The sequence below is a fragment of the Ursus maritimus genome, unplaced genomic scaffold, assembly GCF_017311325.1.
Source record: "Ursus maritimus isolate PB19 unplaced genomic scaffold, ASM1731132v1 scaffold_9, whole genome shotgun sequence".
Lineage (NCBI taxonomy): Eukaryota > Metazoa > Chordata > Mammalia > Carnivora > Ursidae > Ursus > Ursus maritimus.
The window spans coordinates 55,917,888-55,938,300 of NW_024427107.1; the positions used below are offsets into that span (position 1 = coordinate 55,917,888).

Here is a 20,413-nt window from a genome sequence, read left to right on the forward strand (position 1 = left end):
CTTTGAAACTACACACAGAAAAATTTGCTTTAAAATTACAGAAAAATAAACAAAATTTCCAAAATTGTTGAAAGGGAATTCTTATTTACATTATAAGAAGTTTGTGTACTATCCAACATAAATCAAAATATACCATCTATGCTTTCATATGTCAAATCTTTCTCTAACTCATAATGAAAAGAAATTCATATAGATAAATTCTCACTTCTTACATTAAAAAACTCAAATCTGAAAGATTTGATAAATTTCTCATCTGAACGCATATCATTTTTAATTGCCTTGACTTTATTTTGTATTTTTTCTTCATGGCTACTAACCTCAAGAAAATCCTTTTGCTATTTTTTTCTACCCACAAGCCAAAAATATTTCTAAGCATGGTATTAGTGTTAATGATAAATTTATGTTAAATTAGTCTTTTATTTACATGCTCTCAACATTTTTAGCTTTTTAGCAAATTTTTAATTCATAACTTTTATAAATTTTATGTCAGAGACAATAGTATTTTATATATATACTGTATATAAAATATATATACTATATATAAAATATATATATACTGTACATAAAAATATATATAGTATATAAAATACATATAGATATATTTGTTCCATAAGTTGTGGATTTTAAATCCCCGCTTTTGTTTGCCTTTTAATATAAGGATGACTTTAAAAATTTATTATTATATTCAGCAGCTTTCACATTTTATTTAGTGTAATCTATCAATCTTTTCCTTAGTGACATATTTGCCTTTTGGCTTTTGTGGTTAGAAAGCTTTCCTGACCCATGAGCTGACAATATTCTGCTGTAATTCTTCATGGACTTTACATTTTCATTTAAAAAATTTAATTACTCACAGTCATCTGAAATTTATGTTGTGGTACCTGTGTTAGGAAATCAACTCAATTCATCCTATAAACTCCTACTACTCTGATATAAAACAAGCAAACAGAAGTACAAAAAGACAAATGAGAGACTGATTATACAAATAGATGTAGATAGAAAAACCCTAATGGAATTATGATGGAATAGGTAAATCTTACACTATGGAAAGACAGTTCAACAAACACTGCTAAAAATAAAAGATGGGAAAGAAGGAAAGAAATAGCACTCACGTTCAGATGATATTCACAGAATTATCCAAAAGAATATTAATTAAACTGTTATTAAATGCTTTTTAAAATAATACTAAATATGAGAAATACAAATTTGAAGTTATTAGATAGAATCTACCCTTTTGAAGGATCTTTATAAAATGATTCATTTTTTAAAAAGATTTTATTTATTTATTTGAGAGAGAGAGCACAAGCAGGGGAAGGGGCAGAAGCAAAGGGAGAAGCAGACTCCTCGCTGAGCACAGAGCCTGAAGTGGGGCTCGATCCCAGGATCCTGGGATTATGACCTGAGCCAAAGGCAGACGCTTAACCAACTGAGCAACCCAGGTACCCTATAAAATGATTTTTAAAAGTATCTTTTATTTGACATTTGAAAAGGTGTTTGAAATTTATCTAAGATTTATGGAATCCAGATACTGCAATGGTAGAACAGTATACACATGTCCTGGGAAACAATTTTCCCTACGCCTCTCAAGTTTTCCATATCTTGTAAGCAAGTTTACTGATTGTTCGGCAGCGTTATGAAAATATTATCTCCCTCCAGAGCAAAGGGCCTATTTACTTACTATCTACTGTAAAAGATCCTGGTTTCCTAAGTGCAGAGTTCATCTCCCGTAGCTCAACCCACTGTATATGTGAGCGTCATCTGGCCCTCCTTTTACCGTCCTATAGAATCAAGGCTTGGGGTCCTGAACAATTGCTGATACTCTGGGTATTTGTATTGCTCTATGTAATAAAGTCCTTGTCCCTGACTCAGTGGTTTTGTGTCTTCTGCCAGCATCTCTGAAACTGTGTCAGGCTAATTTGTTGACTTTCAAGTCGGGCAAAATCTCAGAATCTTCACAGTTCTTGACAATATGTAGATATAGAACTATAAAGTTTTTACACATGGGTCGGTAGTTTCTGTTACTCCATTGTCACTCAAAGAAGATAATTATATTTATTGAAAAGACCAAAACAACACTGTGTTACAGTTTGGCACATATCGCTGCCTTCGGCTCTAGGCATCATTTTCCTGCCACCGTATCTGTACAAAGATGTGTTTCATTGTTCCAGGGTCCTTATAATTATCCATAAAGTTCTTTCGAAATTTTGTTAAGCACTTGCTTAAAGGATTGTATTGATAAAATGAGTATTATTTAACTAGTTTTTGTACAAGACTTGTCATTCTTCCGTTGTGTTCTCCCTTCAAGTCAATGGGAATGACTGCCTCATCACGCTCCCATTCTGTCTGACCTGTTAGCTCAGAGCTGCAACGTGTGAGTGGATTACTTCTCGTCGCCTCTCTCAGGGTTTTGACCTTTGTCACTAGAAGAGCACTGTGCATGTGTGTGCATGCGTAAAAAATGTCATCCCTCCCTTTGGTTCAAATTGAAAATGGATTACTGTCCCATTAGCACTTTGATTCTAGGGAAACTTAGATTAGGGTGCTACTGCATAACTTTTTGAACCCAGATAACTTTGGATAAATTGTCACTTCCATTTTCTTATTTGAACAACTTTCTAAGAAAGACAAAACAAATACCTCGATACAGTATTCCTTTTAAGAAGATGGAAATTCGAAGAGTTTATATGTCATGACCAAACATTATAATATAAATGGCTATACAGTTATATAACAATCTTTAATGTTGACTATATATTAATATTATGGATTCACTATTTAATATATTAATATTATGTCACTATATAATATTGCATATTATATATTAAATGCATAGTATTGATATAGCTAACATTCATTGAATGTTTACATATTACACACTGCTTCTGAACGTTGCATCATTAACTCCCTGGATCTTCAAAACATCTTGTAGGATCAGTATTATATTAATCATTTTACATTATGAATAATTGAGCCTCACAGCATTTGAGTGATAAAATCAGCATTACATATGAGGTCTTGTAACACCATGTTTAGCACTTTAAAAGTTTATCTATTACCCTACATTTCTCACTAAGAAGAAAGACATGTTATGTTAAAAAATACATTCGTTTTAAAAAATACATTCATATTAAAATGTGATCCTCTGAAAAATAAAAATCTGAAACACATCATAAGAATTTATTTATTTATTTATTTATTTATTTATTTATTTATTTTAAGATTTTATTTATTCATTTGACAGAGATAGAGACAGTCAGCGAGACAGGGAACGCAAGCAGGGGGAGTGGGAGAGGAAGAAGCAGGCTCATAGCGGAGGAGCCTGATGTGGGGCTCGATCCCATAACGCCGGGATCACGCCCTGAGCTGAAGGCAGACGCTTACTGCTGTGCCACCCAGGCGCCTCCATAAGAATATATTTAAATTGTATCCGACCTATACAACAGAATATAAAGATGTACTATTTACTAACTTAAAAGAAATCAATTTACCAATATAAGGAGAAAAAATGTGAAGAATACATTAACTTTATCTCTTTTTAGGAAAAAAATGGATCCAATTAGGTTGATTAATTATAAAATGCATCTTCAAACTTTCTGGTTTTTTCTCTCCTTGTATTTGCTATCTTATGTTTAGCTATCACTTAAATGAGTCACTCACCATGATATACTAGGCAGAATTTTAAGATAGGCTCCAAGATCCACCTTTTTTCTCATCATGAATGCAGGTGAAACCTATGGATATGATGAGAAAGTTGCCCTCTTCATTAGATTACATTATATGGCAGTGGTGGTGGGACAGTCACTCCTGTGATTATGTTATATAGGACTCTTTACTAATCAACTGGAGAGGAAGGTAAAGTCAGACAGATGTGTTCCAGGTAAGTTGGAAGAAAGCCAGGTTGTGAACTGCCTTTTGCGGGAGGAATGGTAAGGAAATACAGGCAGCCTATACAAACTGAGAAAAGTCCCTGGTCAATACCTGGCAAGAAAATGTGGATCTCAATCCAACCACTGTAAGGAAATAAATTCTACCAGCGAATAGTAAGCTTAGAATAGGAACCTGGTCTTCGGTGTAACCACCGAAGTGTTTGCTAGCCAATACCTTGACTGTAACCTTATGATATCTGAGCTAAAAACCGAGTCAGACTTCTGACTTACAGAACTCTGAGATTATAATTTGTGATATACTGGTCTGCTAAATGGTGGCAACATTTATTACACAATATAAATATAAAACCAATATAGATGAGAATGATCATTTTGTGGACAAAATGCCTTTAAATATCCCTACAAGAAACGAATGCAATGACACAGCTACATGGAAATGCACAATGAAATACTGCATGAAGCATAGCCAGTGATGACTAGTGCTTGACAATTAAGAACAAAAGAGCACACTGTCAAAGATCTGCTTGTAAGATAAGAAATATAGTGTTCAATTGGAAGCAGGGTGAAAGAACCAAAAGTACTAGTAAGTGCCTTCAAACATGACAGACAACCAAATTATGGTAAATGCAAATGAATATTAGGAAAACTATTTAGAATATGCAATTATTTTAGCTACAAATTGGAAATATTATCGTTAATGTAATAATTAGATAAAAAGAACAATAGCTAATGAACATTTAATTACCTGAATAATACTAAAAGCCCCGCAACCCATGCCTTGAAGTCAATTCACATTTCATTATATGAGGAAACAACACGTTGTTTAAAGAATATTATTAATTAATATTGCTTCAGATTAGATTCCTGTGTTCCTTTGGGTTTTTTTGTTATCTTTTTCACATATACTTCCTGTTATGACTTTGCTTCCCCAATGACCAAATAAAAAACTTTTTGTGTCTTTTTGAGTCTTCCTTTCTCACCAGGGAATTCCATTAATTAAGGTTTTGATAACAGCTTCCCACATTCATTAACGTTAGAAGTTGACTTTTTAAAAATATGATTAAAAGCTATACAAAATTTTAAGAATGTTCTAGACAAGATAGCATATTGTATAGAGAGAAAAATTATAATTTTATTGGAATATTGAATGCATTTTGTAAACTATGTTGTCTTATGTGGTATGGGAAAAATGACCAAAAATCCATCTTAAAACTGAGAGTTGTGTAATAAGTACTAAAAATGGGATTTTATGCCAATTACTTCTCTATAAGGAAATATAATTTTATTTTAACAGTATGCATATTCATTGAATCAAAATGATTGATGCTATTTACTATTGCTGTTAAAATATCTGCATTTTATTTTATGTATGTTTATTTTTTATGATATTAAATGATAACTGTTAAAGAGCATAACTGTTTTTATAAGGAAAAACTCATTTCAGATTTAATTTTCTGTGGTACACCATCATTCGTACAGTCAAATAATAAACATTAAATTATATTTTTCTAACTTACCGAATTTCAGTAAGGGGGAATCAAGATAAATTCACAAAGTAATTTCTTAACCAAGCTTATAGTATACTTTCTTGTAAGCTATTACATTATAACAAATTATCACAATGTATGGTCTTTGAATGTATGAAACAAAAAAATCTTTGACTTATAACTGGAATCTTAAATTATCACTGTCTCAAACTTCATTCTAACACACATATCAAAATGATAAATTATAGCAATTGATAGAAACACTTTTAGCAACATATATAAAAGAAGGAAATTCAATGTGAAATGAGATTACATACTAAGTTTAATAATTCTATTTCTGTGGAATAAAATACAATCTTCAACATTATCCTATCTTTTCCACATGAATCACAAAGATTAAATAGGTCATATATCACTGGTTTTAACAATTTTTCATTTTCATCTTGATTTTCTTGTTATGCTATATGAGCAATTTTGTATTTTTAAAAATGCTTTATAAACCATTTACTTCAGGTAAGTAAAGATTTTAAAGCAAAGAACATATGCATAAAAGGAAAATAATTTTATGTATAATAATACATATAATAATGGCTTTTCTCAAATAAAAAGACCCAAATTTCACCAAACCTTATTTATCTAAGGTAAATATCAATGAATATCACAAGTGCTAAGTGGTTAAACATAGCCTACACCTACCTTTTAAGACATTGACTGGCATTTTGATTCTCGGCAGGTGAGAGATATATTAAATCTTTCCTCTTTACTGATGAAATTATTAGATATCTGTATATCAGTTGATTTTAACAAGCATGTATTAAGTGTTTTCCATGTTCCAGGAGGCATGTTTGCAAAACAAGTAAAATAGATACTATACCCTTAAGCTACTCATAGCCTATGTGAGCAAAAACATTTGAAACGGTAAGATACAATATTGTGACAAGGTGTGTACATATCTAAGCACATAGAAAAAGATCACTGAGCATTTTGGGCTCAATCCTGCATTCTATAAATGAGTTTCTGTAAATGATTAAGGCCTGCACAAAGTCTGGAAGAATAAGAAATGGGTGGGCCAAAGATGTGTGTACAGGGTGTTCAGGGAAGAAGAGACAGAGATATATGGTAGCATAGTTTAAATAATATAGTGTATGTAGAAATTTATTTCGTGAATTTAGGTAACTGGAGAGAAGCAAAGCTGAAAAGCTCTCTAACTGTGGAGTTTGTCTATGCTACACTGTGCAGAAATGAGAAATGTTTAAATGTCCGAAAGCATTTGTGAACTGAGAGTACTGTTGAAGCTCTGTTGGGAGTATGGTGAATGTGATCTGTACTTTCCTGGGTAACATATGTAAAACAACTCAAAAATTAATAAACTTGTTTATACCCATCTACAGATTTATTGTAACACTGTATCTTTTAACTCCCTTTTGAAGATGATATTTAAGTAAAAGGCTTATTTGTGTCATTGTCTGGATTGGGATTTTGAACACTTCCAACTGTTTAAAAAGGGGGAAAGATAATCGCGATTTAGCTAGGAGGTCACTTTAAGATTAAGATGTTTCTATTCTTACGTAGGCTGACTCTATGAAACCTGAAAGGCAAGAGATTTGAATTTGAGCAAGAGGAAAAATTGTCTTTACATGTATGACATCTGTTTTTTTAAATAAAATATCTTTCATTTATCTTTAAAAGTATTTAAGGTAATGATCCATTAACTTCTTTTATGAACCTAACTTACCTTTATTGCTAGCAAACTGTTTAATATATTTAATTTTATTACATAAAATTCTCTTGCTACAATTCAACTGTCTTGCCAGAAGCATAATTAACTTGATCCTAGATTGTAAGTTCTTCATTAAATTTCATGATACTGCAGTTTAAATTTTTAAAGCTTAGGAATTGAAAATAACCCCTAAAATTAAAAATCACTAAAGTTATTTGATGTTCTCAAGGATAAACTTTTAATAAACATGTGTGACAGATAGCTAAATAGAATAGTAAGTAGTATAAATACCCATTTGTATGTCAAGTATTTAAAAAGGACAAAGAATATATAGGTCACCCATAATATATGTAAGAATGCAATTCAACTTTTATGTTTCATATTGTTTTAATATACAACACTATCAGTAATTTTTATTTTTATAATATACTTTTGTACTAAATTCTATGTGATCCTATCCATTTAACTGTAAATGGAATTATAGTTTATAGTTAGATATAAAACAGGTCTCCAAAATGTATACGGTTTACATTTGTAGGGAATTTATACATATTTTTATGTTAATGTAATTTTTTGTTAAATTCTTGCTTATTACATTTTTTTATATAATTTTCTAGGGTGGGAAAATCCACGTAAAATCTTTAGCACTGTGATTGGCACAAAGAGAACACTCAGTGAATGTTACCTAGTGATAGTAGTGTTAGTAGCCAAATTTGTTTCTGAATTAAAATATGAAAATGATTTAACAGTGTATTTTCTAAAGGTGAAACTTGTAACCCTATGATTTCTTAATTACTTAGTCATACACATCAATAATCATTAAGGCATAATAACAACCTTGTGTTTGAAGTGAGTTTTTAAGACTATACTCTATGAGTCTGTTTCTGATCATTGAATTAGTTCACTGGTACTTGCTGAAATTATTCATTGAGATTCTTGCAGACATTAGAGTAACCGCTTACTATAATACATATAATAACATTTATTATGTACATAATCCACTATATGCTTTCATTATATTACTTTGTTTCCACAATAAATGATTCCAAAATGGTAGTAGATTCCATGGTATATAAGTATATGCTCTTTTACCCATAAAAAATGATCATACATCTTTGAAGTAAAATGTAAAAGAATTCTGTTATACAAAATAACTTTTAGCAGAAACTGGAATATATTTTGAATGCTGTTTGGCAGATTTAGAAAAGACCCGAGAACATTTCTCACTATGTACCCCATAGAACACAGATCTTATCATGTTTATCTTGATAGAATTTTGAAAAATGGTTATATGACTATTCAATGTAGTATACTTTATAAATAGAGATCTCATAAATTCTAACACACAAGGACAAGGTTTTAGGACACTTTAAAAGATTAAGATGAAAGGCACAGCAAAGGGGGTATAGTCAGTGGTATTGAAATAGAGTTTATGGTGACAGATGGTAGCTACACTTGTGATGAGCACAGCATAATCTATAGACTTTTTGGATCACTATGTTGTACACCTAAAACTAATGTAACAGTGTGTGTCAACTATACTTCAAACAGAAGGTAACTAGGAAATGATTATATAGAGGAAAATGTAATGAAAATTAATGAGATTCAGATATTAGGATCATCTAAAAAAAAAAACAAACCAAAGCCTGAAGGTATAAATTTAGAGAAAATGTCCAGATTAGCAGATTAATTTTATTGTAGCAGGAGTAAGGTCCAGAGTTGTAATTTGGGGTAATTATGGAATGATAACTTGGATCCAAAACGTAGGGATGTGGAGAAGGAGCTTTGAAATTCCAAACTGTTTCTGGACTTCACAATACGGTAGTCCCGCCTTATCTGCAGTTTCGTGTTCCTCCGCTTCAGTGACCCTCCTTCTGACGAATCATCAGAAGGTCAATCGTAGCCTAACTCTACATCAGAGTGCCTACGTCATTCACCTCGCCTCATCTCATCACGTAGGCATTTTATCATCTCATATGGTCACAAGAAGGGTGAGTCCAGAATATTTTGAGAGAGAGACCATGTGCACAGAACTTTCATTACAATATATTATTATAATTATTCATTTTATTATTGTTGTTGATATCTTACTATGCCTAATTTTTTAAAAAGATTTATTTACGGGCGCCTGGGTGGCTCGGTCGCTAAGCGTCTGCCTTCGGCTCAGGTCGTGTTCCCAGGGTCCTGGGATGAAGCCCCACATCAGGATCCCTGCTCAGCGGGGAACCTGCTTCTCCCTCTCCCTCTGCCTGCTGCTCCCCTGCTTGTGCTCGCTCGCTCTCTGTCAAATAAATAAAAATAAAGTCTTAAAAAAAAGAGATTTATTTACTTTTTTTTAGAGAGAGCATGAGAGAGGGGGAAGGGGCAGAGGGAGAGGGAGAAAGAAACTCCTCAAGCCGACTCCCCATGAGCACAGAGCCCAGCGGAAGTCAGGATCGGTCTCACCACCCGGGATTGTTATTACCTGAGCCGAAATCAAGAGTCGGACACTTAACCAACTGTGCTACCCGGATGTCCCACTATGCCTAATTTATAAACAAAACTTTATCATAGGTATGTATGTATAAGAGAAGATATAGTATATAGAGAGTTTGGTAGTATCCATGATTTCAGGCATTCACTGAAGGGCTTGTAACATATCCCCTGTGCTTAAGAGGGGAATACTATACACCAGCTGACCTTGACAGTATCATTGGCCATGGTTAAATAAATACAGACCTGCAGCTATTTCCTCTGTAAAATGTCATGTAGTATCCCATGGTATGGTAGGACAAATGAAACTCATCCCTTACTCTCCCCAGCCCCCCGACCAAGTATCTCTGGAATCAGTGAATATGTCATGGGACATGGCAAAAAGAACCTTGCAAATGTAATTAAGTTAAGGAATTTTACACAGGGAGATTAGACTTGTTTATCCAGTTGGGTCCAGTTTAATCACACAGGCCTTTAAAACCAAGAAATTTCTCTACTCAAAGTCAGAGATGTGTGGCGGAAGAAGGTAGTGGAGGGATGCTTCAGAAAGGGAAGTCAGAGAAATTTCGAGTATGAGAAGGATGCAGTGCCCCACTTGCTGGCTCTCAGGCATACGGCCCAAGTACAAGGAAGAGAGAGGCCTTCAGGAGCTATGGGCACTAGTATCCTCCCAGAACCTTCTGATAAGAGCCCAACCAGCTGATATTTTTGTTTCAGCCTTTAGAAACCCTGAACAGAGAAACTAGCGGAGACCACGAGGACTTCTCAGTTCCAGAACTGTGAGTTAATACATTTTTTTAACATGCTAAATTTATGTTCATTTGTTATAATAGCAACAGAAAACTAACACATGGTAGAAGGTACCATTACAAATCAATTCTTGAAGATGTTCTGTAGCATGAATACCAATCCCTCAATACTATGTGGACACCTATTACCTTATATTTTAAGTTAGTACTTCCCAAACATACATTTAAATGTCATGAAGATCTGCGAATCCCTTTTTATGGAAGCAGAAAAGACAGAAATAGAATGTTGTATATGTAGAAAGAATGGAGAGCTTTGAAAATATTTTTGAGTATATTTCATAAAACTTGACAGTCAAACCAGAAAACATGGCAACATCTTAACTCATCTTCCAAGTTACTACATTTTCAGTGTACTTAGTACTTACCAAAAGAATAAACTAACCTAAAATATATTTATACTTTGACGGATAGAGTGCCGGTTTTCTATTAAGGAGCCTTTAATAGAAAATTATTGTATTACCAACCCCTTCAATATTGCCAAAATTACACTTAAAATTAAACCTTTGTGCTTTTAGTGTTTTGAACTATGAATTAAGTTGCCAAGATAAAAATACTCAACTATTGTGAAAGCACCTTAGAAAAATAATGATTTTTACTAGCACAATGGAGGAAAATAAGTCGTAGAATGCAGCCTCCCCTGCTAGACAAAAGATAGTTCAGAAATGTATTGGGTAGAAAATAGTGTTAAAAATTGCTATGATGTGTCATTATTTAGGATATATAAAAAAGAGAAAACATTTTTACTCAATTGTTTGTTAAAGGATATTTTTTCTAGTGAGAAAGATAGCACTCAGATGAAATGTTTGATTTATAACTTTCCCCACATGCAAACTGTTAACCTTTATACTAAAGCAATTCTACTTTATATATGCTTTCCAGTGTGCTCTTTAAACATATCATATTATGAATTATTATGTGCTTTAGAAAGTAACCACCCCTGCTACTGTATCTATATTTGTATCTGTGTATCTGTTATGATGACTTTAGATCTGGTATTGTACATTCTGGTAATATGGCCCTGGGAAGGTGAGTTGAAATCTGATATGCTATTCCTATAGGTAGGGACGGGCTCTTCCCTAAAGGAGGTACAACTTTTTTGTCAGATCACATGAAGAAGAAATTACAAGTCCATGACCTCCATCTGAAACCTTCAGGAACAGAGTATTTTTACCATCAGAATTTATAAATAAAAAAGGAACACATGCAGATTCTGTACATTTGTAACACCATCAGCAGAGCCATTGGTACACCAAATTATCAAACAATATTTGCATAATGAAACATGAGTATCCACACTATGCAGGATAAATAAAGATTATTAGTGGCCTCCAATTAGTTCAGGTCAGGTTTTGATGCCAAATGGTTTGTTCCACCTTCCAGATAAAACCTTTAGTTTCAAGAGCTTCTTAGTTTTCCTTTCTGTGGTTTTAGGGACTATGGATCTGTGGGACTGGAAAGGCTGGTTTAGAACGGAAGATGTAAATGCTTGTCAATTAATAGGTCTTTTCTCTTGACTAGCTTGTGGAGAAGACAGATTACCAGGTTATTTTCTAGCAGACAGGCAAAACATAGAGGAAAATAGGGTGGAGTCTGATGCCTGAATCTTGAATCAGACCTAATTTCCTGTTACTTTCATTTTGTGTGCTTTTGTTAATGTCTAACCACATAATGGTTTCATGGTCTCATCTCCAAGAAGATTTAAAGGAAAGATTTTCCTCTGTTTAGGAACACAGCAATAAAACAGTAAAACCTACTAATTTTCGCATTTTATTATATATTAATGATTATTAAGAAGGTGACTCTCAGGACAAGGTTTGAGGTAATAGGATGAACTGTATCTTCCTTCCTGGTGATTCTTCTTCCATTTCCATCCTAGAGAATTTTGGTTTGACTCTATAAAACTGGGTGGTGGTCCTTTTATATTGTCATCACTTACCTTCATAATATACCTTAAAACCATGAGCGCTAACTGCAAAATCACTGGTCAAACGTAGTGAGAACACAGATTTAGTACTTGTCACTGGCGGTGGCAGATGGAATCCTGTTAACCTAAAAACATAAATGGAATTAATTGTTAGTGCTATAGACATTTTACCTAATAGAGTTGAAAGAGCATTAAAAGTCATTTTATCAAATCCACAAGCTTTGTATAAGTATGTGTGTGTGTGTGTATGTGTATGTGTGAGGGTTTATAAACAAATTTATGACATATTGATTGAAAATCACTCATCAAAAACAATTGATGTAGGTATATATAAATATATAATTTTATTTACATACATATGAATGTGCATAACTATTTATCATATATATTACATATATCATCTCTATGAAAATATTGATTAATTTAGACTTTGGGAAATGAGTTGTGAGAGTATGTGTTCTTAGGTATCTTTTGCTCCTGATTTTAACAACTGAATATTCAGAAGATATTTTGTCAAATAAATAATTTTCCTGATATTTAGAATATATTTATACAGTGGGAAGTATTTATTAAAATTTAATGTTAAAGAAAGAGTTGTGATCTATGAAATCTTGAAACTGAAAAGTCTACAAATGATGAGATTTTGTTTTATCAGTTTCTAAACTTTAAAAAAGTTATATTAGGGGCATCTGGGTGGCTCAGTCGTTAAGCATCTGCCTTTGGCTCAGGGCGTTATCCTGGAGTCCTGGATCAAGCCCCACATCGGGCTCCTTGCTCCACTGGGAAGCCTGCTTCTTCCTCTCCCACTCCCCCTGCTTGTGTTCCCTCTCTCGCTGGCTGTCTCTCTCTGTCAAATAAATAAATAAAATCTTTTAAAAAAATAAAAATAAAAAAGTTATATTAAATTTAATAGTTGCAGATAACTTTTTGGTTATATTGCATTTTTAAAAAGATTTTATTTATTTGAGAGAGAGAAACAGAGAGAGAGGGAGAAAGAGCACGAGTGGGGGGAGGGGCAGAGGAGAAACAGACTCCCTGCTGAGCAGGGAGTCAGATGTGAGCTCCAATCCCAGGACCCCAGCCAGGATCATGACCTGAGCTGAGGGCAGATGCTTAACTGACTGAGCCACCCAGGCACCCCTATACTGCATATATTTATAAAACAAATATTTGTCTGATATTTTTTACCATAATTTATTAAGTATTTTGCAAATAACTTATTGCATATAATTACAAGCTTGATTATACAATTGATTTACAATTGGTACTTTGCCTAAACTAGGAAAGAGAAATTCAAAATTTAAAAAAACATACACAGGATATAATTTTTCTAAAACTAGTGAAAATACTAATTTTTATTTTTTCTACAAATTGCCTTTTATGTTATTTATTTTCTCATTTTTATTATTAATATAAGAATAAGAGTTAGTAATTTTATGCAGTGGAATTATACTATTTTTTTAAAAACTTGCTGTTTTTGTCCAACATTGTATGTGTAGGATTAATCTACGTTGAAATTACCATATACTTCATTGATAGATAGCAGTAATTGTCACTTGTCTCCAATGTGTTTATACTCTAAAAATTATTAAGAACCCCAAAAAGATTTTGTGGGCTTGATTTATCGATATTTACCTTATTTAAATTAAAACTGAGAACAATTTTTTACATGTGCATTTATTACTTTAAAAATAACCAGGATAAGCACACTGCATGTTGACATAAATCATATTTTAATTCAAAATAATTCTCTTTTCCAAAACAAAAATGACAAGAATGTATTGTATTCTGTTTTTGGAAATCTATTTAATATCTGGCCTACTGGCAGAAATCAGTTGGATTCTCATATCTACTTCTTTATTCAATATTTTACAATATGCTGTTTTGGTTGATGGGTATGAAGAACTCTGGCCTCACATATGTAGTTGGAAAAGGGAAGAGAATTCTAATAACTTTTGCAGATAAATGGATACTCGTCTTTGATACTACATGATGTTGAATTCAAACCATATCAATTAATTTTTATACCCTGTGGCATTAAAATCCATTGCTTCACCTTGTTTTTATAATGGGTCCTTTTTACCCATGCATTTTTTAACATGTATTAGTAATTTGAAATATATTGGTTCACTGAGTTAGATCTCCCAAATGTTGATAAATTATATTATAATGTATCAAAAAATCACATTTATTTTTATTGCTACTGATCTCATTAGAAAAATCTTTAAACTTGGGGAAGCTCTAACACTTACAGTAATGGAGTGAAATTTTCCAAAATTCTCATTTTTTACTTGGAAACTCAGATTTCATCATGGACAACAAACCCTGTCAGTTGTTTTCCCTTGAAGTAACAATTCAGTTTCAGTGTGTGTGTGTGTGTGTGTGTGTGTGTGTGTGTGTGTGCGTGCAAGCATATATTGGAAAAAATACATAACAAATACCCATGTTTGACTAACTATAGTTTATGTTAGTCACTCAAGTAAAAAAAATGTTCCATGAAAAAGTGGCCAGTTCAGCTGACAACTTAATTATGCAACTGTTTTTCCTTGAAACAACCATCATATTTTGGTAGGCATAAGGTTTGTGGGTTTTGTTTTGTTTTGTTTTTTTGCATACTTTTCATTTTGTTACACAAGTCATTTAAAAGAGGGACATTACAGGGTAGACATTTAATAACTATAACTTCAACAGGAATATTCTCATGTACAATGGATTTTTTTTTCACACTGAAAGCATGTGGCAATGCTAATGCAATGCATGTGGCAATGACTAATGACTTTGTACAGTTTGAGGTCACTAATTGATGTTTTCATGTACCAGCAGTTTTACTCATCATTACTTTTGTACCATGAGGGCAAATGTCAACACAATGAAAGCAGTATGAATATTGTCTCAGTACTATTATGGAAACAGTTTTGATCTTGACCCCCTAAAAGTGTCTCAGGACCTTCAAGGATATCCATGGATCACATTTTGAGAACCACTGCTGTATAGGAATCTATTGCAATAAATATCCCACACTAAATTTATACATTATACTGTTGATGGACATTTGGGTTGTTTATAATTTGTGTTTTCATCAACATTCTTGCAAAAGTTCACTTGTACACACCCATTATTAATTATCTCATAGTTACATAGGTCTTGGTAGAGTATGGCTCAGCTGATTCTCTGCTTTGAGCTTCATGAAGCTGAAATCAAGGTGTTAGCTGGGCTGCATTGCTTCTGGAGCCTCTGGAGCAGAATTTGCTTTCACTTCCAAATTTATAGGGCTGTTGCCAAAATTAAATTCCATGCAGTTGTAGGACTAAGGTCTTGTTTCCTTGCTGGCGGTTGACTTGGGGTTGTCGTCAGGTTTTAGAGATTGCTTCCATTTCTCAGTTTGCAACCCCCTTCCTCCATCTTCAGAATCAGCAAGGAAAGTCCATGTTCTCATTCCGTAATTCTCTTGGGTCTTTCCTTGTACCTCATCCTTCTGCTGCTGCCTCTTCTGCCTCCAGATGGAGAGAGTTCTCAACTTTTGCATGCTCATGTAATTAAATTGTGTTCAAATTGATAATTCAGATAACTTCTATTATAACATCTGTCTCAATTCCATTTGCCAAGTTATTTTTGCCATGCGATGTATTCACAAGTTCTTAGAGAACCATTATTCTGGGATCATTCTGGTTCCTATAACGGGTATTTATCATTGGCTAGGAGCGGCGTTCAATATATTTTTTACACAAATTTGTTAATCATGTTAGAGTGTTCTCTGTGCTGACTATATTTTTAAAATCAGATCTATTAGTTACTGAAAGAGATATGCTAAAATCTCACAAGAGGATTGTAGATTTTTAAAAATTTTCCTTGTAGTTAGTCTATTTTAAAATATACTTGGGGGCCACATTATTAGATGTACACAGTTTAAATTATTGTATTTCCTGGCAAATTGAACATTTTATTCTTTATGAAATGCTACTCTTTTTAGTTTCTTTGGGGGATGGGGCCAGAGAGAGATGGAGAGAGATAATCTTAAGCAGGTTTCATGCCCAGCACAGAGCCTGATGTGGGCTTGATCTTACAACTCTGAGATCATGACTTGTGCTGAAATCAGGAGTCAGATGCTTAACTGACTGAGCCACCCAGGTGCCCCTAATCTATGTCTAATAATGATTTGGTCTGAAACTTTATCTTATCTGGCAGTAGTAAATCTAAAACTTACTTCATTAGAATTAGTCTAGAACATCTTTTAACTTTGGTGTCCTTATTTTTTAAAATATGTCACTTATGACCAGAATATACTAGGCTATACTTTTATATGCATAAAAGATTATACTTTTATAATTTAATTATATAATATTGGTCTTTTTGTTTACAAATATGTTCAATGAACTTACATACAGAGGATTACAACAGATCAAAAGTGTACATACTGCTGAATTTTCACAAATTAAATATTTCAGATCAAGAAATAAAACACTGCAAGAAATACTGAATGTTTGCTTATGTTTCCTCCCATTCATTACTATCTCACTCCTCCCCGAAGATAACCACTCACCTGAGTTCTAGCTAAACTAATTTTGCATGTTTTAAACCTTTATATAAATGAAATTACATATAATAAAATTATTTCACTCTGGCTTCTTTGACTCAGCATTATGTTTGTACTATTGTAGACGTAGTATGGAGATTAACTTTCATTACTACATAGGATTTCATTTCATTCCTCAATTTATTTAGCCGTTTTACGGCTAGGGGATTTTTCTTTTTCCAGTTGGGTCTTTTATAAATAATACTGCCATAAACTTTTATTTACATGTTTTGTAAGCATACATACATATTTCTACTGGGAATATATCTACTGGTGGAATTGCAGGGTCATTGAGTAACTAATTAGTTATTAATTAACTTTCTAGATGTTTTAAAACTTTACTTCTTGATATGAAGATGTATAAATAAAATATTTCTCACTTTAAATGCTCATACTATTTTTTCAACAAAACAAACAAACAAACAAACAAACAAACCCCGAGGGACATTATCAGGAAGGAAACAAAAGGATGAATGGTTTTGCAGCACACAAGAATTCTGAAAAACTACTTACATCATAACCTGCTATGATGTTATGACTGTTACAGTTGTACATCTAATGTTATGTTTTGAGTGATGGCCCTCCAAAAATACCTGGGCTCTAGTCCCTGGAATTTTAAAATATGTCACCTTATATGACAAAAAGAATGTTACAGATGTGATTAAGTTAAGAATTTAAGACTGGGACTTACCTTAGATTATCTGGAAGGGTCCAGCGTAACCACAAGGGTCTTTATAAGAGTGAAACAGCACTAATGATATACTATATGTTGGCTAATTGAACTTATATTTTAAAAAGGGGAAATATAAAATTAGTTAATTAGTTAATTAGTCAACTAAGTAATTAACTTTAACTAGTTAACTAATTAATTAATTTTAAAAAGAGGGAAACAGGAGGGTCAGAGAGAGTAGGATATGGAATAACAGAGCAGAGGTTAGAGTGATGTGATTGCTGGCTGTGAAGATGGAAGAGGGACATAAGCCAAAGAATGGCAAGCAGCCTCCACAACCTGGAAAAGGCAAGGAACAGATTCTCTTCTAGAGCCTCCGGATTGCTAGACCTGTTGACACCTTGATTTCAGCCCAGTTAAACCCATTTTGGAATTCAGTTTCCCAGACTGCAAAATAACACATTTATGTTGCTTAAACTACTAAGTAATTTGTTGCCCCAACAATAGGAAACCAACTCATAGCTGTCTTTTGGATTTGGAATATAGATTTTTTTAAAAGTGTTTAAAGTATTAACTTAGATATAAATGAAAACAGAACTCTGATAGAACCTAGTGACCACTCTAAATTGCTGAGACCCATGTTGATCTGCAACATGAGTAGATTCAAAGCCTATTAGTGCAAAATTTATTTGACTATAACTTTAAAAGAAAAATTTCTCTGTACAGGTGAAATATGCAATTTCACCCTCACATTTTAGAAGATGCAAGTGAATGGGAGAAATTAAATAATTTGATCAAGTTCATAGTAGAGCCAGGTCTAAAGCTGTGGCTTACAGTGTCCCATTTTCTATTGAACACTTTGTTTATCCTGTCATGGTCTTTGACCCATTGATTAAATCAAAATATTAAGTATTTGAACTAATGTACAAATAAACACACAATTATTTTACGTGCAATCTCATTTGACACCCACCCATTCATGTATATTAACTGATCAGTATTTTTAGACAATATTTAGGACACTGTACCATTTAAATTACCCAAGATGATAGTGAAGGACAATGCAGAGTATGTTTTCCTCTTATTGAAAACTGGTTTTCTATAGTTATCTGTAAATAATGAGCATGTTGTGACATGTTGTATAATGTGAGATTTAGTTTTCTTTTTCTTTTTTATTTCGATAAATAAGGAAGGATGTATGTTTTAGACTTATTTCCATGATAGTTGTATCATTATGTGGATTTTCAGTAACTTTTTTTCCTCCCTCCTATAATACTTTGCTTGACTGATCTGAAAATAAACACGTTCAGTTATGAATCCTGTTAGTTGTAAGTACCTTGTTTTACTGAGCTTCACTTTTTTTTAACTTTGTAAATATTATGTTTTTCACAAATTGGAGGTTTGTGGCAATCCTGCGTTGAGCAACTCTGTTGGCACTGTTTTTCCAACTGCATTTGCTCACTTAGTATCTTTGTGTCACATTTGGTAATTCTTGCACTATTTCTAACTTCTTCATTATTATTATATTTGTCATGGTGACCTGTGATCATTGATCTTTGATGTTGCTATTGGACCCTGTTACTATTAATTGACTTGCTGTAATCTCATGATAAAACTTTAGGGGATGAGGGATGGCTTCTTATGGATGAGCAAAGAAATGGTTTCTTGAGGTGGAGTTTACTCCTGCTAAAGATACTATGAAGATTGTTGAAATGACAACAAAGAACAAATATTCTAAATCCTTTGTTTAGAATATTCCACAATTAGTTGATAAAGCAGTGGCAGAATATGAGAGGATTGACTTCAGTTTTGAAAGACATTCTGCCATGGGCGAAATCCTATCAGAATGAAACTCTATGAAAGGAGGAGTCAATTGATGTGGCAAATTTCATTGTTTTCTTAAGAAATTGCCACAGCCAGCCCAAACTTCAGCAACCACCACCCTGATCAGTCAGCAGCCATCAACATGGAGGCAAGACCCTCCACCAGCAAAAAGATTATGACTCACTGAAAGCTCAGAGATTGGTTAGCATTTTTTAGCAAAAAAGTATATTTTAAGTTAGGTACGTCCATTTTTTTTTACATAATGCTATTGCACACTCAATAGACTACAGTGTAAACACAGCTTTTAAAAAAATATTTTATTAATTTACTTGACAGAGAGAGAGAGAGCACACAAGCAAGGGGAACAGCAGAGCGAGAGAGAGAAACAGGCTGTCTGCTGAGCAGGGATCCCAATGTGGGGCTCGATCCCAGGACTCTGGGATCATGACCTGAGCCAAAGGCAGACCCTTCACCAACTGAGCCACCCAGGCACCCTGTAAACACAGCTTTTATATGCACCAGGAAACCAAAAAAAAAAAAAAAAAAGACTTGTTTTATTGCAGTATTCACTTTATTGCAGTGGTCTATAACTAAACCTTCAACGTTTCTAAGGCATATCTTCACTTTTCTTTACAAGACTTCATTTATAATTTAATATTTATGTGTGATTATTAACCATGTCTCTTCTCTTTGGACACTAACCTTTGTGAAGTCCTTGGAACTCATTAGTTTATCATCAGTGCTTTCATGCAGTACATATCATGTAAGAGGGCCCTCAATAACTATTAATTTAATGAATTAGGGTGGGTAGTAGGAGAACATGAATGCCATCAGAACACTTTCTTTTTCAAACCAAAAACTGTGTTGTTGTAACAGTGTCCTCAAAAATCATAAGAATGTAAATGGACTTCAATTGTTAAGAAAATTCAAATACTCTATGTAGATACTCCTGTTTAGAAAGATTTATTTTTCACCATAATACTAACCTCAAAAGTTAAAGGAAGATCATATACCTTATGCACTTCTATTTGAAGTTATCTTTCAGGA

The 20,413-nt window shown here is 33.2% G+C and overlaps 1 protein-coding gene across 3 annotated transcripts in view; it reads right to left on the bottom strand.

Moving 5' to 3' along the window:
- CSMD3 (CUB and Sushi multiple domains 3) overlaps nucleotides 1-20,413 on the bottom strand; it is a 1,145,609-nt gene that overhangs the window by 961,866 nt on the left and 163,330 nt on the right. For all 3 annotated transcript variants that reach the window (XM_040625739.1, XM_040625738.1, XM_008689272.2), the window contains exon 3: nucleotides 12,312-12,424. In XM_040625739.1, coding sequence (XP_040481673.1) covers nucleotides 12,312-12,424 — 113 coding nt within the window. The remainder of the gene's footprint in view (nucleotides 1-12,311; nucleotides 12,425-20,413) is intronic.